The sequence below is a fragment of the Sceloporus occidentalis genome, unplaced genomic scaffold (genome assembly GCF_023333645.1).
Source record: "Sceloporus occidentalis isolate IW3139 unplaced genomic scaffold, rSceOcc1.0.p SCAF_13, whole genome shotgun sequence".
Lineage (NCBI taxonomy): Eukaryota > Metazoa > Chordata > Lepidosauria > Squamata > Phrynosomatidae > Sceloporus > Sceloporus occidentalis.
In genome coordinates, this window is record NW_028316993.1 from 3,676,553 (window position 1) to 3,697,034 (window position 20,482).

The window sequence follows — 20,482 nt, forward strand, 5'->3', positions numbered from 1 at the left end:
CGTCCCGGCCATTGCTGCTCCTCTCAGTTCCTTTCGCGACGCCGCCGAAGGTGCATCTCCTCGGGAAAGCTCTCTGAACGCTCGGGGCTCTTCTCGCCGAACCGGACCGGGCCATGGTCAGCCGGGAAGGAGGGAGGGAGGGAGGAAGGGGCCGGCGATGGGTCTCTGAGGGGGCGAAGAGTGGACTCCCTTGGGGGGCTTGGGGGCAGGTCCTCCCAATGGGGAGAAGGGGGTCTTAGGTGTGCCCCTCGCCCCCCAAATATGAGGGCTATAGGAAGGCCTAGAGGAAGGGAGCAGGCTCAGACTGTCTGCTTTTGCCTTGGGGGGAAGGGGGGCTCTTTTGGGGGGTCTGTGGGGCAAAGGATGGGCCCCTCTCTCTCTCTCGCTCGCTCTCTCTTGGGGTTCAGGGCGAGCAGGGTTTGGGGGGCAGGTCTTCTCCCCTCCCGAACTATGGAGCATATGGGGAGCTAGAGAAGGAGTGGGGAGGATGTCTCTGGGCTTTGGGGCAGGGCCTTTCGGAGGGGGCCTGGGGAAGGGGGAGAATATAGGAAGGGGAAAGGATCTGGACTTTCTGTCTCTGGGGGAAGGCTGTGTGTGGGTAGGGAAATGGGGGGGCTTTGGGGAGGGGGCTTTGGGGACCTGAAGGTGTGTTGTGCTTCTATATGTGTGAGTCTGGATGCATAGAGATATATTTGTGTTTGTGTGTGTGTGTATACATACATACACACACACATCCATATATATAGATACATATGCAAGGCACGTATAACAGTGTACACACATACATAAATGCAAGGCACATACATATGTGTGTGTAAACACACATTTCTACATTATATATACGCACACACATATGCAAGGCAGATATATGTGTCTGTGTGTACATACACACTTTATATATAGATATAGATATACACACGTGCGCTAGGCACATATATATGTATATGTATACGCACACACGTTTATGCATCTATATGCATGCGCGCACACGTATATGGAAGGTGCATTGCAGGATCCATGGCAGGAGGGAGCCCATTTGGAATTGAGGATAAATGGGGACAGAGTGAAGAGGGGAGCTGGTGGGTAAGTGAGGTCTATGGGGCTGGGCAGGATGGATCCTTAGGGGAGGGAGAGGGGTATAGTCTGAGCCAGGGGTTAGGATGCCCCTTGTTTATGTGGCTGGGGGTTGTGAGGTTATTTGGGGCACATATGCTTGGATGTCAAAGGGCATAGGGAGTGTCCAAAGGGGCGAGGAGAGGGACAGCAAAGGGTGGGTTTCGAGGCCATTGTTGGGGCAGTTGGCTTGTCAATGGCTTAGGGCCTACTTGGCATTTCTATTGCTCTGTCCAGAGAAGAAGGAACAGGCATGAAGGCCAGAGCAAGATATTACCAAGGCTGGGAGTTGTAAGAGTGCCAGTGTCACACAGGAGCAGGAGGGGCTGGCAGGGGTCCTGTGGGCTGAAGGTTGGGCAAATGGTTGCCAAGGTTTGGAAGCGGGGCAGAGAGTTTTGGCATAAGTATTTGGGAAGTGGTGCAGCGGTGGACTGCAGGTTGGCAGCGGTGGGGCGGGGGATAGTTGGGCGGCTGGCAAGTGGGGCAAGGAAGGCAGGCGAGAGGGCTTGGCTTGCGGAAGAGCCCCTGGCTGATAGGGTGGGAGGTGCTGGGGGGAAGTGACGAGGGGGTGGCATCTGATATGAGAGAGCTGCCAGTAGAGGAAGGGGTGGGTGGCACCCTGGACAGAAGGCCCAGCTAGCTGGGTGCCATGGGGGCAGGGGCACTGGGTGAGGAGGATGGGAGCAAACACAGTATTAGTGCCTTAATCATCGCAAGGCCTTGGGGAAGTGGCCTAGTCATAGGAGATTTCTGGGGTGTGGGCATCAGTTTTAGTGATCCCCCGCCTTATAGTTCCCAAAAGCAGCCTTGGGTGGTGGCTGGTGAATGATGCAAGGAAGAGTCATGTTCCGTGGAAGGAGATCTTGATCATGGAGTGCAGGGTGAGAGTCTGGTGTTGAGGCGATTGTGTGGGAGATGGCAGCTTGTGTCTCAGTGGAGATAAAGTGACAGGCAAGGGGGCTTTGGGGGAGGTGGTTCTGGTGAAGTGGGCTGCCTTGGGTGTCTAGTCAGTGATGGATCAGTGTTAGATGTGGAGGGCTTACAGGATCCTGAAGGGGCCAGGTGGTATCTGTCAGGCTGGGAAACCTAACAGATAAGTGTGTGTGAAGCAGATGGGACCATAATTTGATGAACCCCATGAGGCAAAACTCCAGGGCAAGGGACTTGAAACCCTGCAGCCCATTTTGTTGGCGTGCACTGAATTTCTGCATTCTGGCTGGTGGGTGGTTGCACTTGATAAATCAGCTATCTTTGGGAGTGAGTAGTATATGGATGTGGTTTAATCATTATAGAACTTGGGAACTGAACTGTCTGTATTCCTGTCCTGTCTTATGTAGGTCTTCCTGATGGTTGGTCCAGGCTCAACCTCTGCTTAGGTTTAGCAGTGTTGCACCACCTGGTTTTCCCAGACCATTAGAAGTCACCTTGGTTTGTGTGGACAAGGAAATTCACAGTCTGTGGGATGCCTTTGACCAGCCTGGGAACAAGAGCCCAATTCAGAATGTAGTTTGTCTAACTCCTTGCTTTGCTTCTGGAAGTGCTGTCTACTGACTGGTTTGGGAGAAATGTAATAGTAGGAAGCGATCCAGCAATGAACACTTGAAATGAAATACGCATGCTGACTCAGTGGGATAGTTACAGGGCAGCCACAGCGGGAGACGATTGCTTTGTCGAGATGTGATGAGGAAAGGGAATCCTTGTGATCTTGAGCTGAAAGCAGGGTGAAGGCAACTGGGAAGCTGGTGTGTTAGTGGGAAAGCACTGACTTAGGAAGAGAATATTTGGTTAGAACAGTGTACATGGGGTTCTCATTATACAGTACAGGATTTCTGTACCTCTGTGTACCTCTAACCCGGATAGGTGAACGCCCCCATATTGATAATGCATATGAGCCAGATTCAGAAAACTAGGATTACTTGTCCTTGTGGGACTAGGGTCCAAAATGATGGTGGTGGAAAGTGTCATTAAAGACACTATGTTCTTCTTTAAAAACCCCAGGCTCTTGTAACTTCTGGCACGCAGATGTCACCCTCGTTCCTTTTGCACACTGCTGCAGCTTCACTCACTAGAAGAATGTCCCCATGTTTGGCTTTGCCTTTCTCTGTGACAGCTCTTACTAGACAGTCCAAGCCATTAAATATTTTCTCTCTGGCTGCTCTTGCTGCACTAACCTACTTTTGAGAGAATCTTTCCCTCAAGCTATTTTAAAAGCTTATCCCGAAGGGCTGCTAGTTCTCTTTTGCATTTACTAAATGAAACCCATGAAGCCAGCTATACTGAGTGGATAGCAGTGCGATTTCAGTTGGTACGGTGGAAATAGTGATTGCCCTTTCATGATCTTTTGTCCCTTCATGATCTTGGGCTGACACTTTATTTGAAGAGTGAGTGTGTGCACATGCGCCTCCAAGTTGCCTGTTGACTTATGTGGAGACCCCATGAATTCCATAGGGTTTTCTTAGGCAAGGAATCCTCGGAGGTAGCTTTGCCACTTCCTTTTTCTGAAATATACCCTACAGCACCTGGTATTTGTTGGCAGTGTCCTATCCAGGTACTAACCAGGACTGACCCAGCTTAGCTTCCAATATCAGATGGGATTGGATACCTTATGGGTGTAAATGCTAAGTCACATTCAGAAACTGAATCCCAGGAACAGTACAGTTTTCCTTGTTCTTTTCCCCCTCCTGTCGGGGTTAAGCAGGAGTGTCAGAAAAAGGTCTCAATAGAGCTTTGGCCAAAAGGAAAGAGTGCACTGGTCCTTTGATCTTTTGTTCCCGACAGCTCTGTAGTGCAGCCCAAAGGAAGGATTGGCCCAGTTTGATGAGATGCACCATTGTGCCATCTTAGCATCCTTTCTGCCCTGATGCAACCTTTTGTGGCACATGGGAAGAAACCTTTCCTCTTGTTCTTGACCCCAGTTGCTAGATTGGAATTGCTTTCTCATCTTTCTTCCTGTTGCTGTCAGTAGAGGGCTGCTGAGTCCACTGCAGTCTGTTGAGCTGAGCTCTCTGTGCCCCAGTATTACAGTAGTTCATCTGCAGAAAGACCTCTTACTGCCTTAGGCCAAAATGGATTTTTCCAGAAGGAAGGGGGTGAGGGAGAGGCTTCATACAGCTGCCATGGTGCTTTCATCTGGGGCTCCCCACCCCACCCCTGGGCTGCACCATTCTAATTGTGGTACCCTTGGCAGTCCTTGGTGCTATTGGCATTTTGCAGTGAGCGTCTCTCCAGCCGTATCAGGTTTGCCTTGGGTCTTGGGCTCTGGCAGTGCTGCAGTGCTGAAGTGGCTGAGACTGCAGTGGAGGCTGGAGTCCAAGTGATCCTTGTCTTGCAACAGCTCTTCTTTCTGAAAGCGTTGAAGCTGAATGCAAAACTCTTTTTTGAACAAGCGTGCTGTAGTGGGCGTGAGCTGCAGGCTGCTGCGTGGCCAATGCAGAAGCACAGTTGACTGGTCCAGACAACTCCAGCCAGGCCTGGCCAGGGGGAATGCGGCAGAGAGGCTGCCGTCCAAGATGTGCCACTTAGGTGGGATGCCCGGAAGTCCCACGATGCAGTGGTGCTAATGCAAAGGTGTGAATATACTACTTTTCCCTCAGCACTTTGTTGCAGCTGATAAAAGACTTGTATGCCTCCTTAAGCCAGGGCATATTCGTGTCTATCCCACACTCTTTCCCAGGAGCTCAGTCCTATGTACATGATGTGGCTGAGACTGCAGTGGAGGCTGGAGTCCAAGTGATCTTCGCAAATTTCTTTTATTTTAATACTGTTTTTTGTGAGATAGTCTAGGCTCAGTTGCCAACTGACTGATGAAGTAAGGCTTCAGGGCTGAGAAAGCACTAGAACCTCTAGCTATAGTCTGACATGTATATTACAATGCCACACTGGATGCCAACCCAGAGGCCTCAGGAAAAAAACCCATCAAAATAAAAGAAATTGACATAGTAGTTAGAAAACTGAAGCTGTAATTTTGCCGATCTGAAACTCCAGAAGAAGAGGTACTGGGTTCCATTTTCTCCTGGGGTGGGAAGAGTCATAGATCTCAGTTACAGTGAGTCAGCAGTTGGGTTTTGGATTTCATTGCCAAAAGCCTGGTAAGTTGGGAGTGGAATAGAATCCATATCTGGTTCTGGTACTCTGCTTACACATTTATCTAGGAGGATTCAGAGCTGACTTGGAGTTAGCTTGAGCTTGGATTTCTCTTTCCTTTAAAGAGTCAGTAACTTGCTAAATTAGATACAGCCTGTTGGATATCTGTCAGGTTAACCCAATAAAGTCCAAATAGGGGACTTGTGCTTGGGGCTGGGAATGGATTTCCCTTTAGTGGTAATAAAATCCTTCTGTGTCATACCAAAGGTCCCTGCTACTGGCCTTTCAGCTGCCCTCTGGAGAGCTGCTACTAGGGGCTGAAAATAATAGGTCTGTCCTGTTACTACAGAGCAGCTGACATATTCATCTCTAAATCTAGTAGGCTAATCCTCCATGGATTGGTTCAGGTGATGGGTTTTGTGGAACTCATTGCCACAAGATGTGGAGACTGCCATTCACCTAGATGCCTTCATTAGCCCTCCCCACATATTTTGGCAATGAATCCCACAAATTGTCTGTTGGTCTTTGTAAGCACCATCTTGCATGATGTCCTGGGTTGCACAACTTCAGTAGTGAGAATCTGACAGGTGCTGCTTTGAACATCTTCAGAACAGACATGTGGCAGCCATGGCTTTCTGTGAAGGCAAACAAAGGCAAAAGGGGTTGGCTTTGCTCAGTAGCAGGCATGGAAGCATTAGATTTGGCTTTTATTTTGTAATGCTGTCCTATTTGGGTGACTTGCCTGGGTGATGCTGGCAGTGCCCTTGGGTTGCAGTTTCTGTGCTGGTGCTAATTTAAATGGCGAATGGGTGTAACTTAGGAGTTTGAAGGCTTTCTTCAGTGAAACTTGATAGATAGAAGGCGATACACGCAACAGCAGGATGGGGCTGTGACTGGGTTAGAGGGGGCAGTGTGTAGGAACTGCTTTCTCACTGAGTCTCAAAAGGGCAAGGATAAGCATTTGGCTTGGTGGGGCAAAGAGAATACAGTCCCAGCCTCATCCTTTCAAGATCCATTCCCATAAGATCCTCATGGTTTCTGCCCTGAGAATCTAGCAGCTTGCCTCTTGTTTCTTAAGTCTCAGGCCGGCAGCAAAAAGCAGAAGCTTCTCAACCTTTAATGGGCCCTACTAATGTGGTTGGCAGTTTGCTTTTGGCTGGTTAGGTCACAAGTTGCATTGTGCCTAGATGATGAGGAGAGATAAGGAAAATAAGGAGACCCTGGTGCTTCACTGCAGTTCCATTCATTGGGGAGTTGGTGAGAGAGGCCAAGAGGTTTATCTGAGAGGAGGACCATGACTCAACAATTATTATTCTTTCTCTCTCTCTCTCTCTCTTTCCCTTTCCTTCTCTCTCTCTGCTTCCAGGCTGACCAGCTCACCGAAGAGCAGATTGCAGGTGAGTCCTCCCTATGCATTGTGGCAATAAATACCAGCCCATCTAGTGCTTACCCACATGCTGAATTGACCTCCATGCCATTGGTGGTGATGGTGGGGAGAATAACCTCCCCTCCTACAGTAAGTTACTCTTGGTGTTTGAATTGGGCTAACTACTGCTTGAACATGGCAAGAAAGCATACAGTAGGGGCCCAAAATCTGGGAGCAGCAATCAAGAAGGCCCTGTCTCCTTTGTTCCTCCACCAAATGAGCCTGAGAAAATGGTGAGACAGAGAGGAGGGCCTCATTTTTGCAACTATTAGAGAAATGTGGGCATAAGGCTGAAAAGAATAGGCAAACAGCTGGGCTGGAAAAGTGAGAGTGGCAGCCCAAACACTTTAGATTACTTGGAATGTCAGCTCCTTACTGTTTACAATGCTGTTCTTTTCCTTGCCCCCCAGAATTCAAGGAGGCCTTCTCCCTTTTTGACAAGGATGGGGATGGCACCATCACCACTAAAGAACTTGGCACTGTGATGAGGTCCCTGGGGCAGAACCCCACTGAGGCTGAGCTGCAAGATATGATCAACGAGGTGGATGCCGATGGTAGGTGGCTGCACACCTTTTGTCCCAGGGATGGCCATGCTCCAGAGGCAGGCCAGAATATAGGGATTCTCCAAGCCCTTGCTGCAAAGTCTTAGCTAGCTTTCATTTTGTTTGAGAGTTCTGTTCTCTGCAAGTGAGAAGAAGACCTCTTGTTCTTAGCTCACCAAATTTCTCTAGCTTTTCTGGTGGCTGTCAGAGTTGTAGGCCTAGTGGGCAAGTTGACATAGAAGACTATTTAATGAGGCCAAGCATATGTATGTCCTGCATTCCATTTGTGGTGTTCAAGATGCTTAGTGAAAACAGAAGAATGTCACAGCAGCCTGGAAATATTCTTGTTAATTGTTTTTCAGGCAGACCTTTGGAGATACTAGCTCTAGCTCCAGCTGTGTAACAGTCTAGATCCAGGGAGCTAGAAATGGTTTTGTGGCCTATTGAGTGGAAATGGGATGCCTCCTGTTAAAATACAAGCAGTTGTGCGGGCCTTGTCAGTCAGCTGGGCCTGAATTCAGGCAGGGCTTCATCTTTCAAGGCTTGCTTTGTCTTGTGGGCAATTCTTCTTGACTGCCAAGTTGGATGTGCCTCTAAGCAGGTGCTTTGGTTTCCATTGGTATCCTCTAACAATTGCTCATTACTGTTTTCAGGGAATGGCACTATTGACTTCCCAGAGTTCTTGACTATGATGGCAAGGAAAATGAAGGATACAGACAGCGAGGAGGAGATCCGAGAGGCTTTCCGAGTGTTCGATAAGGTGAGGCAGTGGAAAAGGATGACCAGTCATCTGGAGGGAGAAATTGAGGAGGCAATGCTGAAAGGCAACCCATGGCCTTCCAGTCTGAAATGGAGAAGGGAGCTATTCTGATCTCTTCCCTGAAGCTGGAGCCTCCAAAGTGGGGAAGGGAATGCCTTCAGCCAGGACCCAGGCAGAAAGTGCTGACTGTTACAACACTTCCACTGAACAAACGCCTTTGCTTTCAGGATGGAAATGGCTACATTAGTGCAGCTGAGTTACGCCATGTGATGACAAACTTAGGGGAGAAGCTCACTGATGAGGAAGTGGACGAAATGATAAGGGAGGCAGATATCGACGGGGACGGACAGGTCAACTATGAAGGTGAGTGAGGGCTGGACCCTGGAGGTCCTTACCTATTGGCCACTTTGTGCAGTGTAGGCTATGGGGCTCCATAAATGGCCAGCTACTAAGGCAATCTTTGCACCAAATATTTGCTTTCTGAGTGCAGTGGAAAAGCCTTAACCATTCTCAGAGACACTTTCAGGTCTTCTGTGTTGAGGGGGATGTGCCTTGAATTACATCAAGCTTCAGTTTGGGCTATGAGGCCCACGTGACTTCACTTATAGTGTGTGGTGTTGGCTGTTTTTGCAGCCTCCCTTCAGTACTTTTGATCTTTAGAACTAACCCACCCAGTATACACTCGTCCCCCGGGTTACGAAATTAATTCGTTCCGGCGCCATTTTCGTAACCCGGGGGACTTTCGTTAGCCGAATCCCCATAGGCGCTAATGGGGAAAAGCCGCGGCTCCGCCGCGGCTCCATTTAAAACAGCGCCGGCTTTTTTTCGCAAGCCGGGGAAACCTTCGTAACCCGGAAATAATTAATTAATTTTTTTTTTTTCGTATCCCGGGATTTTCGTATCGCGGCGCGTTCGTATCCCGGGGTACCAGTGTATCTTGATGGACATCCTTCTTGGATGCTGGGAAGAACTGAGGTGGTGTTTAAAACATGACCTGAAATACACATGCCCTTCTTTAGGAGAATGTACTGGCCATATATTCATTCTGGGTGGGAGGAGTACACATGGATATCATGTTCAGTAAAAAAAACCCTGGTGGGACAGAGGAGGGCTACTCCTTTAATTCAGTCTGGTTGGAGGCATGCTGAGAAAGGATGGAATGGGCATGACTGTCATTTGGGAGAAGGGAATATCCTTTCGGGAGGTAGATTAGATGACTATTTCAGTATAAAGGATGGTTGGCATCATGCTTACTGCCTTTCTTTGGCTTATGTCTCTTTCAGAGTTTGTGCAGATGATGACTGCAAAGTGAAGCCTGCAGAATGGGTGGCTGGCAATGCCCATTCTCCTTCAATACTTTTCTCCAACACACTCTCTCTACTTAAGTAACCTGGTTCTCTAAGCAAACAATCAGCTGTGGAATAAATCTGACCAAGCAATTTAAAAAAAAAAAACTTCCCAAGCTGCATGATTGCACTCATCTCTCCCTCCTCTTCTTGCTCTTTCCCCTTTCCTTCCTTTCTTCCTACCTTCCTCCTTCCTGGTGCATCCCCTAAAAATCTGCCACAGCCCCATACCTTGTGGATGTCTTTGTTTCCATCGGGTCTCCTTCTGTTCTGCAGTCAGAGCTGGCCCGTCTCCCAGGGCGCAGATTTTCTTTCTTTCAAGAATCCACATGATGGGGTGGAGAGAGCGCAAAAAACCTTCTTAATCGTGTTGCATGTGTCTGGCACTGTGGTCGTGTGCGTTGACATGGTGGTTGCCACCGAAAGTCTTGCCCCAGTGAACACCAGCGGGTACAAGGAAGAAATTGGGATGTTGTTGTTTTTTTCCTTTTCTTTTTTTCCTCTTAGTTTGCTTCGGAGGGTGGGAAGGGGAGCTGTCCCCACCATTTTGGGTGTTCATGTGGCTGAAGGTGGATTCCAGAGAGCTCTGTCAGCCAGACGCTGATAGAAAGGGAGGGGGGAAGCTTCCCACACTGTCCGATTGGCTCTTCTACAAACAAACACACAGACCCAATTGACCACAACTTTGGACTTCCATCTCTGTTCTTAACCCTGTATAAATTGTAAATGTCCTTAAATGAGTTTTCCTAAGCGTTGTGTCCAGACATCAGAGCTGCTATGTAAATATCTGATGCTGCAGGCCTCTTTTTGGGGGGAGGGGGGCATGCCCATTTGTGGCAGATGCTTTTGATTGGCAGCTTGAGGGGAGGGGGTTTTTTTGGGGGGGTTGAGGCGTTTGAATGGAACCGCAATAAAACAGTGAAGCCACTGCTGAGTCAATGCCAACTGGGCCAGAACGCCCTTTTCTCCCTACTCCCCTCCCTGTGTGATGCCTTTTTCTTTTTCCCCTAGTGGCTCTGGTTTAACGCTTGTGCTGCACCTTGGCTTCGGTGTCTATGCTCTTCAATGTTGCTTCCTTACTTCGCCTGTCTCCCCACCCCACCCCACCTTCCCTTGCGGCAAACAGCATGAGCCGCAAACCTGCTTCTCTTTTTCACTTTTCTTTTTTAATCAAATAACAACAATAAAAAAATAATTATTTTGTTTTGGAGGGGAAATCGGAGCGAGCCGCAGGATTTCCCTGAAAACCGGGTGAAAGAAGAGTGCTTTGTGCAGTCCGTGATGGGTTTGGCCACGCTCCCCGCTCGTTCCCTGCCTCCTGCCAGCCGTGTGCGAGCGCAGGAGGGGGGTCTCTTGCCTGAGAGCTTGGAGGGGGGCGTGGGGAAGGTTGGCGCACGGAGGTCTTTGAAAGCAGATGGTGTTGTGTTCAGTTGAAGCTGTGAAAATAAAGTTATATCAATGTTTTCCAATAAAATGCAGTGACTACCTGAATCGGCTGCCCTTGCGGTGTTGTTATTTCTTTGCACCTCACCTTTCTCCCTATTTAAAAAATATGGCTAAAAATGTACATTAAAATTGAACTGTTCACAGCATTCAAGCAATTCATACCTACACTTGAAAGGATGGAAAGCTATGAAATGGCTCAGTTTAAAATAATACAACACTCTTAGTCTGTTCTTTAGAAACTTTATTCTGAGTGAAAGAAGTTTTTGCCTGCTGGATGGCAAGGAGAAGATCATCTTGGTCCTCCTGGCAAGGGATTTCCCAAATCTAGGGGCAGCTACTGGGAAGGCCCTGCCTTCCTCCCTACAAACTACTTGTGATGGTGGGTATTCCACCTCTTTTTGGCCTCCTAATGTACTTGCTTTGCAGTGGGCAGATTTCACTCCAAATGGAAAGGCAATATGCAGTTAGTCTGGCCATTGGCATGGTTTTGCTCTGTGGACAGCCTTCAGAAGTAAACATCCTGAGGCCAAATGTAGCACAGGTTACATTGTTTTGCAAGTGGGAAGGAGGAGTGAAATGACAGACTATGGAGTGCAGCCAAAATCCCTTGGAAATGGAGAGAGGCATCAAGTGTAGATATTTGGTTACAGATGCTGGCTCTTCTGCCGTACAGAGCAGGGGTGGGCATTAGACAGCCCCAGCCAGCATAGCCAATGGTAAGGGATGCTGGGAGCTACAGTTGGACCATATTTAGAGGTTGTACTTTGCCTATCCCTGAGGTAAAGCAAACTTCCCTCATCTGATTCTTTCTGGATAGGTTGGAACTACATCAACATGGTGTGTAGGAAGGTTGTAGAGCAGTGGTTTCCAAACTTTGGTCCTCCAGATATTTTTGACTGAAGGTCCCAGAATTCCTGATAGCTTGGATTTCAGGGAATTGAAGTGCAAAACATCTGGAGGACCAAAGTTTACGGGCCACTGTTCTAGAGGGTTAAGACATTGCAGGCTTGGCTCTTGGCCTTCTCTACTTTTAATTATCTAGAAGCAGGGAGCTGGGTGAACCAGCACAACATAGTAGTTTGGGCATTGGACTAGGAGTCCAGGAGACCAGGATTTGAATTTCTACTCAGCCATGAAAGGGGGCATGGTAGGGGGTTGAACTGGATGACCCTTGGGGTCACTTCCAGCCCTGTGATTCTATGAAGTTTGCCTTAAGGTTGCCATATGTTTGAAACAAAGGCACACAACAACAACAAAGCTTCCGGTGGGCGGTCAAAGAATCAATTCCCTAGTGGGCAAGTTTCACTCTCTCAGCCTTACAGGAAGGCACTAGCAAATCTTATCTGAACAAATCTTGCCAAGATAACCCAATGATACAGTCACTGCAAGTTAGAAATGGCTTGAAGACTGATGGAGGGAAAAGGGATTTGAAGAAGTAATTTTAGTTATGTACAGTAGTGCTTTGGGGACGCAGTGGCTTAATGGTTAAGATGTCAAGTCTGACAGTTGGAGGGTTGGCAGTTTGAGGCCAAGTGCTGCCTGATGGCATGAGCTCCCAGCACTAGTCCCAGCTTCTACCAACCTTACAGTTTGAAAGCATGCGAATGCAAGTAGATAAACAGGTACCACTTCTCAGTGGGAAGGTAACAGTGTTCGGTGCAGTCATGCTGGCCGCATGACCACCGGAATCATCTCCAGACAACTCTGGCTCCCTGGGCTTAGTGATGGTAATCGTAAGAACACCCTACAGTCAGTTACAACTAGGCATTAATGTCAAGGGGAAACCTTTACCTTTTTACAGCAGTGCTCTCAGGAGAAAGGAGAACTTATTGGTACTGGGTCTCTGTTTTCTCCTACTGGTTGTCAGTATGCTGTCTTTTAAAGGGCACAAATGGTTAAGTTTGCAGAAATGTGAGTCAGGGTTATAGTTGGTGGCTAGTTTGCCCAATGGTTTAGGGCCCTCCCACTGTTATAGAAGCAGGCCAGCAGGTAAAAGAGCCACCTGTCCAAAGGGTAGGAAAAGGTGACATCAAACTCCTCTCTAGACTGAGACCAAAGATATGCTCTTATTCTCATTTGCGCAAAGATTTTGCTTTTACTCTTGTTTGCTGAAAGGAGCAATCCATCTTTGTGTGAGTCCAGATAGTGTGTTTGTGCAGTGAGAAGCCAGCTCTGGTCTTTTCCACAAGAGGCCTCTGTATCCTCAGTGAGTGATCTGTATTCTCAACAGGTTAAGATGGAGCAGATGTACCATCAGGAGCTAACTGGAAGGAAGCATGGCTCATAGCAGGTGCTGCTGCAGAGACATCCTGGGCAACCTCCAGTGTTGGTGCCCTTAGAGGAGTCCATCTTCACTTGTGCCTTGCTAACAATTTTCTTGTGGGATCATTATTTTAGTAATCACCATTTTAAAAAAAAATGCAGCACAAGTACAAGAGGAAGCATTTGTTGTTGTTGTTTGTTTTGTAAAATTGCTTTGGGCCTACTTGAAAATCACTGGAATCTTGCAGTTTGAAGCGACAGCAGTTTCAAGTCCAGTTTGGCAATCCACAAATGCCCCAGTTTTGGGAATCCTATTGCCAATTTGGGAATCAAAATGGGCAACCAAAAAAGTTGAGTGAGAATATTGAGTTTGGAAAGGTAATTCTGTTTCACAACAAATAACCAGAGACCCATGATACCTTAAAAGACACACTTCTAACAACAGTATGAGCTTTTGGAGACTGGGGTCTGCTTTACTAGATGCGTGGCTCAGGATCCTTAATGTCAGCTATATATAAAGACTGCATAACTGGACAGGAATGGAAGATTAGAGAGAAAGTAAATGCAGCAAGAATTAAGAGTCAATTTCATTAATACTACAGTTCCCAAAAGAAGACAGGAGAGGGAGCCAACCAACTTGGCAAAGAAGTCATGGAAGGAAAGGAAGGAAAGAAAAAGTGTATGTGGTTTATTGGTGCAGAAAGCATTATTTTTTGCACACACACACACACGCACACACATCAGGTTACCTGCAAAGAAAATTGCATTTTCCATTTTGTTTTCTGCAGAAATGTTACTTTCCTCACAGAAAATGCTGTTTTCTCAGCAGGAGACCCTGTTCCCTGTGCAGAAAAGGCCATTTTCTGTGCAAAAGAAAATGTGTGCATTTTTTTATGCAGAACAAGTCCTGAATTGAAAATATTTATGTCTTACTAGGATTCCCCTTAGTGTTTCCAAAGCAGAGTATTGTATAAATTGAATAAATATATAGATAAATGTCATAAGTCTTGCATGGAAGGAAGAAATCTTAGCTGTATGCAACCCACAATAACAACGATAACAAAATATTTTTTATCCGCCTCTCCCTATGTTTACAGGCATATATATATATATATATATATATATATATATATATATTTGCATTTTTCCAGGTAGCCGTTGGCTGGGAAGAGGGGCTGTGCACCATCCCACAGCTTCTCTCTGCTAATATAGGTGAGTTTTTGCTTCTTTCCCACCTGTGTGGTCTTTTGCTTCCTTCTCATCCCAGGCTCTTCAAAAAAAGGGAGAAATGGCCTAACAGCCACAGCAGCTGCAAAAGGCAATGGTTAAAAAATAAAGATATAAAAGCCCTACAGCTGGCCTGAAGAGAGGAAAGCAACCTCATCTTCATCTGCCCCCTTCCTTGAATCTGTCTATGCTAAATTGACTTTATTCCTAGGTATTCATTTGGGCAGCAGTAAACCACAAGCCACGTTCTATAAAGCAGCAGTTATAGGACGCAACCCCTTTGGGGGTCGAACAGCCCTTTCACAGGGGTCGCCTAAGACCATCAGAAAACACATATTTCCAATGGTCTTAGTAACCGAGACACTGCTCCTCTATCTGGGGGGGTCACCACAACATGAGGAACTGTATTAAAAGGTTGTGGCATTAGGAAGGTTGAGAACCACTGCGATAAAGCGGTAGCCAGCAGTGTTTGGCTCCATGTTGACTTGAGGATTTAAACTTGTAGGTGTCTTGTTTGGGTTGAGATTCAAACCACTGGTGGGTTTTGCTTAACCGCCATGGGAGAAGGTCTAGGCAGGAGTCCAGATAGTGGGGAGGAGGTTGCAAGATTTATTTGGCCTCTCCAAATAAATCTATTCTTCCAGTGAAAAATAACCCTGCAACAGCCCTGCTTTGGGGAGAGATACCATCCACATACAAACATAGATATGCTGGGTGTTTGCATTAGCCCAGTATCCTGGGGATGATGGCACAGAAGTCTGAAATCCAGTGCTTAGTTTCTAAATGCAAGGTTAGAATCCCCGCTCAGTCATGGAAACCCACTGGGAGACTTTGGGCTCAGCCTCAGAAGCAAGCAAAGGCAACCTCCCCTCTGAACAAACCTTGCCAAGAAAGCCCTGTGATCGGGTTCCCATAAGTCAGAAATTACTTGAAGGCACACAGCAACAAAAGTCCGCTCTGGTATATCAAGTGACTTTCCACGTTCCCTGAGACGAAAAGGAGTCATATACAGCATCCAAAGAAGGATGTCTGCAAGTGCTTGATTCTTCCCTCAGATTAACCCACGCTAGGGTTAAATGCAAATGAATGCATTTGCAGAGTTGCAATGCTTGGAGAAAGTTATTGCCTTGGACTTCCTCCAGACAGCTGCTGGGGGCTGATTCTGGGAATTGTGTGTCCAAAAGTAACTTTCCCCAAACTTTTCCAAAGTGGTGACTTCCTGTAGTGCTTCGGTTCCCAATGGTGATCTGGAGTCTTGATGTTGGATATTTTGAAATCCTACAAGAAAGGATAGCTCAGTAGCAGAACAGTAGGGCTACCCTCCAATGTTTCAGAAATGAAAACTGGGACATATCTGGCCAAGCAACATCAGAAGGAGGTCAGAATTGCAGACATTATTAATGAGAAGAACACACCATCTAGAAGAGGCTGAAGCAGTCTGCTTTTGCCCAGTACAGTTCTGCTAGAACTATCACGACAGCATCCTATGAAATCCTGGGGTTTGCAGTTTAGGGGAGAGGCGTTTCGAATTCTGTTCCAGAGAGCTCCTTTCGTTCCTCCCCAAACTACAAACCCCCTGGGTTTTCATAGGATGCAACCAGTGAAATTAAAATAGAATAGAGTGCTATAGTTCTGAAGTGTGGAACCGGCATTACGGCAAAGAGAAGAGGTATTGCAGGTCTGAGATATGTCAGAATGAATCACAGATGGAATGCCCTGTTCAGCCAGTTGCCCCTTTTTGCAGAAAAGAACCTGACAGGGTACACTCCCATGGCCCAAATATATACAGTTTGTGACCCATATATAGCTGCTCATTCTGCTTTTTGTTGACCAAATCCTTTGCAAATGTTTTCCTCCCCCTCTATTATGAATTTTGTATGATGGATGCCAGGGGGTTGCATGTCCCCCTTACTTCCATATCTGCAGGCAAAGGGAGCTCAAAACTTTGGAAATTGGGAGAGTGCCCTTGAGGCATTGACATGCCACCTTGGAATTGATGAGATCCAGGCGCCGCTATTTATACCCGGGTGCCAGGTTGATGCCTTGTTTGGCTTTTTTTCCATTGCACCAGGTACCTTGACTCAAGCTGCCCTCCTTTGACTTAAAGAAATGACTTCCAAGGAAAGGCACACAGGCATTTAGGTTCTCCGCATTTTCCCAATGAGCCATGCAACAGATATTTGAGAGCATTCCTGAGAAAGACCTCCAATACCCCACCACCCCAGGATAAGAAAGTGCCTACCAATATATTATTTTCAGTGGCTTCCTGGGAATGAGCCAAACAGCCTGCACAATTCAGTCATGACCATTTGCAAAAGCACTTTTCCTAGCAGCTCAGGGCACTTAACATAGCTTTAACCTGGGAAAACCAAACTTGCAAAGTAGGCTAGCAGGGGGAGAATGGCTTGGTGTGGGAATTATAGCGTGCCTAAAGATGTAACGTATACTCATGAGTGGAGTGAGAACTTAAAGATGTTAGAACCAGCATTTCATTGATGAAAACTGGGACACATGTGGCCAGGCAACATCAGAGCTTGGCCAAGGTGACAAACATCATGAATGAGGAAGCTAGGAGAAGCTGCAGCAGTTTGCTTTTGCCTGAGCCTACAAGGAAAGCAAAGATCCTGCTCCCTCTTCTGTTCACTGACTGAGTCAACTGAATACAAATTCCTTTTGTACTTTGAACTCATTTGCAGCAAATTAAGAAAGCTGAGGACAAAGGAGGAAAGTGGGAGGAGAGGAGAGAAACTGGGACATTTTAAAGGCAGCTGTAAAAGTGGGATGGCGGAGGATTAATAAAGATTACTCCTTCCAAATGGGGACATTTGGAGAATGTGAGTATGAAAGAAAGAAAGGGAGATGGTATGAGGTCCCATTTCAATTGTTTATCTTCCCCCTAAGTTCCCAGACTCTTATCAGTGTCCAATAAATTGTGTGAAGCTATAATGTTGCATCATGTAATGGTTTGAGAGTTGGGCTATGACTATGGAGACCAGGGTTCAAATCCTGTCTTAGCCATATAAACCCATAGGGTGACCTTGGGCAAGTCACATTCTCTCAACCTCAAAGGATGTCAGTCTGAAGAAATTTGCCAAGAAAACCCCATGATAGGTTCCGCCTTAGGGTCACCATCATAAGTCAAAAATGAGCTAAAGGCACACAACAGCAATGTATTGTTGGCGTGCAAGGACAAATGCAATCTCTTATTTTTGTCATCTGACATTGTGTTGTTGTTTTTGCTGTTGCTGAAGACCTGAAGTGGGATAATAACTAAGTGCCTGAGTTGCCATTAAGACAATGTTGTTGTTGTTTAAAAAAATAATAAAAGCACTTGCTTCAAAACAGCCACATCATTTCCGCCTGCCACGCATAGCCTCCCATGTGGCTGGCTTCATTACTTAAAGAGTAATATGATAACACTTCGGAGAAGCCACAACAGAAGCCTTAATGGTGGTGAAAGGCTGTTCGTCTGACTCTGATAACCAGGAGATGGAGCGGCTGTCTCTTCGGGGTTTTGGACTTAACACTCCTCTCCGTTTCATGCAGAGTCACGCCGGATGGATGCGTCTGGAGCATCTTTTGCTGCTGTGTATCACTTGGAATCTTGGCTTTGGGTCAGGGCTCTCTTAAAATCATAGAGATGGAAGGGACTGCAAAGACCATCAAGTCTAACCCTGTCCATGAAATGCACAGTTTCCCCAATTTCCCCGCAAGTTTCCTTTGCTGCGATCAGCTGAGAGTGTTCGCTGGACATGTTGAATCCTTCCTTGGTGGAAAAAGACAATCTGGTGCCTCTCTCTTTCCCCAGCAGAGCTCTTAAAATGTTAGCACTTGCAGGGAAATTAAAGTATTCAGCCATGCCATCGCCAGTCGGTTAAAGAAGCCAGAGATCTGAGTTGGCTCTTGGCTGGAAAAAGACAGGAAGGACAAAATATGAGTGTGAGAGCCAGATCTTGCCTCCTTTCCTGGGAAGCTGGTGGAGATGTTGTCTTTTCCCTGCCGGACCATCGGTGGGATGCTTACTACCAATTGACTTCACAGGCTCAGAGTATAGAAAAGACATCTTTAGCTTCTGGGAGGCTTTCCAGCGGAGACACTTTGCCTGGATTATCTAGGCAACAACAAAAGCTGTGTCCTGACTCTTCCTGGCAGTCCAAAAACCCAGCATCACACGCAATGACTCTTACGTCTACAACATGGTCTCCAAAACCTCTGGTGGCAGAGTCCATCTGAAATTACAATTGTAGCTACGCTGTAATCTTAAATCCTGAAAAACTGTTTATTACTGGGCAAAAGGGATGTGAAATCCCAGACCTTCCAACTGTCTCAGTTTGGCAGAGGCACTCCAACTAATCCTCTGTCATCCCACTTTTTTCATCTGCTGTTAAAATGTCCCAGTTTCTCTCTCCTCTCTCCATTTTCCTCATCTTATTTTGATAGCTGCAAACTGAGGGTGCATCTGTACTGCAGAAATAATGCAGTTTGACACTACTTTAACTGTCATGGCACCATTCTACATAATGTAGTTTAGTGAGGCCCAGCACTTTTTGGAAGAGAAGGCTAAAGAGCTTATAAAACTACAAATCCAACAATTCCATAGGATGGGAGCCATGGCAGTTAAAGTGGTGCCAAACTGCATTATTCACAGAGTGCAGATGCACCCTTAGTCCAAAAGTGCAAAAGTAGTTTGAATTCCATTAACTCAGCAATTGGGAGTGTGTAAAATATTGCCCTTCCTTATAGACCTAGGCAAAAGCAAACTGCTGCAGCCTCTTGTAGTTTGTTTGTTCCTCTTGCCATCTGGACCAAACACTGATGTTGTTTGTCCTGGTTTTCATCTGTGAAGGGTTGAAGGGCATGGTCCCTTGGGCGGCTTTGCCCCACAGGGATGCCGAAAAAAGTGAGGTCAAAAACAGGTCACTTTCTAACCAGGGGATGTTTGCATTAATGTGTGCAGAGAGGGAGACATAAATGCAAGTGGGAATTCTGGTTCTCTAGTCCATCCCTGGACTTGGGTTCCAAATATTTAGACAGAGGTGGATTATGACTTGGCTGGGCAAGGGGTTAGTATGGAGAGGAACATGTGGGGGATTAGTCGGCAAAGGAAATATTTATTCGGTCTCTTGAACTTTCCGGAGTTTCTGGTGAGTTGATTGCAATCTTGTTGGGGGCGGAAGGAGGCAGAGAGAGGATATGGGCTGCAGGTGCTTAGATGCAAAGGATGGGGAGATCATGTGAAGTGTGCCACTTGCTAATGGGAGGCAAAAGGGGAGATTACTGTTGGGAAAACCTGGCTGATGTGCCGTGCTAATGGCTGTGCATTTTCCGGGTCATGCTGCGACGGTGAGCAAGGCAGCCGGACAAAATCTGCCAGCTTTTAGAATTCGGGCTTACTTTGCTTTAAGATCTGTTTATTTGCCTTTTTAGCATTCATAGAATCATAGAGCTGGAAGCAACCACAACATCTAATCTCTTGGCCTGCAAGAAAACACAACAAAAGCACCCCTGAAAGTCGTCCACCCAGCCTCCATTTAAAGACCTCCAAACAAAGAGAATCCACCACCTCTGAGTCACTCTCACCAAACAGCTCTTGCCTTCAAAATGTTCTTCTCAAGGTTTAAGTGGAATCTCTTTTCTTGTAATATGAATTGATTGGTCTAGTCTTGGGAGCAGCAAAAAAACAAGCTAGCTCCACCTTCAACGTGACATGCCTTCCAAAATTTAAACATAGTTATCATGCCACTTCTCACTCTTCTTTTTCCCAAGAGAACATACCCAGTAAACATGCCCAGCTCTCTCTTAAGTCTTGGTTTCCAGACTTTTGCCCATCTTGGTCGCCCTTCTTTGGACACGTTCCACCTTGTTGATATCCCTCTTGAATGGTGGTGTCCAAAACTGGACATTTATGCAGTCATTCCCAAATTCTGGCCTTCCAGATGTTTTGGACTTTAGCTCCCAGAATCCTAGACCATTGGCCAAGAGGCTTCTGGGTGCTGAAATCCAAAACACCTGGAGGACCTGAGTTTGGGAATCACTGGAAACTCTCATCCAGCACCATCTTTTGAATGAATTGATTTTCCTCCTTTCAGCTCTCTTTGCTGTCTGGCTTTTATAACCATACATAGAAATGCCAGTGTATGTGCTAGGAATTTAATTTTCTTTTAAACCTAGATTATGTCAAGTCCAGTGGGATATCAAGTTCAGAAATCCAGGCCATGGTAGTTAAAACTCAGAAAACCTTTATTAAGAAATGATAGATCCAGTCCGGTGATGTTCA

General features: G+C 46.6%; 1 protein-coding gene across 2 annotated transcripts; it reads left to right on the top strand.

Moving 5' to 3' along the window:
• Nucleotides 1-10,761, top strand: CALM3 (calmodulin 3). Of its 2 annotated transcripts, XM_089479445.1 has the most exons (6): nt 1-116; nt 6,563-6,593; nt 7,033-7,176; nt 7,818-7,924; nt 8,152-8,287; nt 9,208-10,761. In XM_089479445.1, exons 1-6 carry the CDS (start codon nt 114-116, stop codon nt 9,234-9,236), a joined length of 450 nt encoding a protein of 149 aa, XP_089335571.1. In that variant the 5' UTR covers nt 1-113; the 3' UTR covers nt 9,237-10,761. The 2 variants fall into 2 exon arrangements, with proteins under 2 accessions (XP_089335571.1, XP_089335572.1); XM_089479446.1 differs by lacking the exon at nt 1-116.
• Nucleotides 10,762-20,482: the final 9,721 nt, after the last annotated feature.